This window comes from Meles meles, chromosome 3 (genome assembly GCF_922984935.1).
Source record: "Meles meles chromosome 3, mMelMel3.1 paternal haplotype, whole genome shotgun sequence".
In the NCBI taxonomy this organism is placed as follows: domain Eukaryota; kingdom Metazoa; phylum Chordata; class Mammalia; order Carnivora; family Mustelidae; genus Meles; species Meles meles.
Window position 1 is genome coordinate 15,841,200 of NC_060068.1, and position 3,257 is coordinate 15,844,456.

Genomic DNA, 3,257 nt, shown 5'->3' on the forward strand with positions numbered 1-3,257 from the left:
CGAAGGTATAAGGTGAACCAGGAAGGAGGTGCTATTGGGACATTTCTCTCCTGTTTGGTCAACCACCTGAACTTTGCTTATAGTGCTCCTTTATTGTGGCATCATGTCGTCGCTCCTTGAGCAAGAACCCTGGTCCCAGCCTCCTGTACTCATATGAAGGTAGCATCTGGTCACCATTCAACACTGAGATCGAGGGTCTCCTTCCAGCTTCTTTGTTTGGCTGAATTCACATGTCATAGGTAGAACAGGTATGTCCTTATGAGCTATGCCTTTTCTACATGAGCCTCAAAATAATTTGTGTATTTTACTACAACTATTTTCACAAACTACACTTATAGACCAAATCCCTTAGGGATAGTAGACATTTGTTATTTATATGTTAAATTCAGTTTGCTATTAGTTATTTGTTTATTTTATCATAAGATGTGCTTTTTGAATAAATGAAAGATTTGTTGTTTGATGGTCTTCCTCTGCTTGTTTGTATAAATGACATACTTCAAATCTCAGCTGGTATTACTTTATGCTGGAAAGCTGCCCTAAGCCTGGCTTCTTGGGATTAATATTTTTCACACAGTACATTCTACCACAATGTACTAATGATTTCAGAGAGATAACAGCCACTGAATGTCTTCAGTTTTGAAACCTAAGGAATGAAATCGATCTAATTAAACAGCACAACAACTGGATTGATGCAGTAATGATCAGCCATGTTAATTTTTGAATGATTTTCAAGATTTTTCACTTAAAATGACACTATGCATCAAGGACAAATTTTTAACATAGCCAAAAGTTTGATACTTTATATTTTATTCCCAAGTAATTTCAAATTTGTAGAAAATTAGTATGAATAGTAAAAGTAGTATTAATATTAATAATAGTACAATAAAGAATTAATATACCTTTTTCCTAGATTCAAGTATTAGCATTACACCCCATTTGATTTATCACTTCTCTCTCCATCTGTCTGTCTCATATCACCTTATGACCCTTGTTTGTGAATATCTTGATATGTATTTCATACAAATATGAGTATTTTCCCACAGAATCACAGTGCAGTTGTAAATTTCAGAAAAATATAACATGGGTACAATGCAATTGTACAAATATTTTGAATACAGAAGTGTAAAAATGAAGAGCTTTTCAGTATAAGGAAACAATTCCTCTGAAAGGGATGAATAGGTGTTGACATATGGTATGAGAACCTGAAGAATAACGTTGGCATAAGATCCTAAAGTTCTAATTTGTAGCATGAAGGAAAAGAAACAGTACAAATATTTCCTACTTTATACTTTCATGTAAGACAGATCCCACATTCAACATTTTTTTTAGAGCCCTTGTTACATCCTTATTCCTAAGACTATAAATTAAAGGATTTAGAACAGGAGTGAGTATAGTGTAAAAGACAGATACAATCATGTCCTTCTTTGGGGTGTGATAGGAGGTGGGAAGCATGTAGGTATAGACAGCAGCACCATAGAAGAGGATGACTACCATCATGTGGGAAGAACAAGTGGCAAAGGCCTTCTTCCATCCCTCTGCTGAGTTCATCCTGTGGATGGTGAAGAGGATGAAAGAATAGGAGCTTGAAATGATTGTCACAGGGATGAGGAGCATGAGAACACAGCACAGGTACATGAGGGTCTCATAGAGGGAAGTGTCTGAGCAGGAAAGCTTCATTACAGCAGGGACCTCACAGAAGAAATGATGGATCTCCCGGGATCTACAGAAGGGGAAGGTCATGCTGACGGATGTGAGCATAAATCCATCCACAGATCCTAGAAACCAGGAAGAAGACACCAAGAGGAGACACACCCTATAGTTCATGAGGATAGGATAACGGAGTGGATGGCAGATGGCCATATAGCGGTCATAGGCCATGGCAGCTAGAAGGAAAAATTCTGAACCTCCTAGTGTCAAATAAAGAAACATTTGCATCCCGCATTCAGGGGCTGAGATCTTATTCACTCCTATGACCTGGTCCATGAGCATCTTGGGCACAGTGACAGAAATGTACATCACATCCATGAGAGACAATTGGGTGATAAAAAAGTACATGGGGTTGTGCAGGTGAACATCACACTGTATCAGAAGGATCAGGATGGTATTTCCAGACAAGGCCATTAGGAAAACCACAAAAATGACCACACAAAGAAGAGTTGGGTGGTTGGATTGACTGAAGAGTCCCACTAGTTCAAAATCTAATCGTCCAGTATGGTTGGCCACCCAAGTGGTATTCTCCATTGGATTTTACCTGAATCACCAAGGAGAACTGTAGAGTTAATAGATCACTCATGGCATATGACAACCTGAAATAAAATTTTAGTGAGCTTGTGTGTGTGTCTGTGTGCATGTTTACACACAGGAACCCAGGGTACTAATAAAGAGAAATTCCAAGGACTTGCAAATTGTAGGAGTATAAATTACCTGTAATTGAACAAATTTAATAGAAATTTAGGAATTCACAAATCAAAAATACAGTACCTTAGGGGAACCTGAGTGACTTAGTTGGTTAAGTCCCCAACTTTTGACCAAGTTTTTTTTTTTTTTTTAATATTTTATTTATTTGACAGACAGAGATCACAAGCAAGCAGAGAGGCAGGCAGAGAGAGAGGGAGCAGGCTTCCTGCTGAGCAGAGAGCCTGATGCGGGGCTCGATCCCAGGACCCTGAGATCATGACCTGAGCCGAAGGCAGAGGCTTTAACCCACTGAGCCACCCAGGTGCCCCTTGACCAAGTTTTGATCTCAGGGTCAGAGTTTGAGAACTGCTCCACTAGACTCAATACCAAGCAGGGAGACTTCTTGAGATTCTCTTTCTCCCTCTCCCTTTGCCCTGTCTCCTGTTATCTTTCTCTCTCTGTAAAACAAAAACAAAAACAAAAAGCAAAACCAAAAAAATACATCTTTTAAAAAAATATTCATGCCTTAATAATTCCACTACTGGTTATGCATTTCCCCAAATAAAGCAAAAACACTAATATATGGACATATATGTTTATTTTAATTTTTACCAGATCTTCATATGACCTTTTTTAACATTTTTATTCAAATTCCAGTTAGTTTTTATACAGTGTAATTTTGGTTTCAGGTGCCACATACAATGCAATATTGGTTTCAGGTACACAATATAGTGATTCAACACTTCCATACAACACTTGGTGCATACCACAACATCTGCATTCTTTAATCTCCATCACCTATTTAATCCATCCCCTTCCCACTTCCCTTTGGTAACCATCAGTTTATTCTCTATAGTTGC

General features: G+C 38.2%; 1 protein-coding gene across 1 annotated transcript; it reads right to left on the bottom strand.

The window, feature by feature from the left end:
* Window positions 1–1,278: 1,278 nt before the first annotated feature.
* Window positions 1,279–2,241, bottom strand: LOC123938824 (olfactory receptor 2T29-like). Its single transcript, XM_046000556.1, has one exon. The coding sequence runs from the start codon at window positions 2,239–2,241 to the stop codon at window positions 1,279–1,281; it is 963 nt and encodes a 320-aa protein (XP_045856512.1).
* Window positions 2,242–3,257: the final 1,016 nt, after the last annotated feature.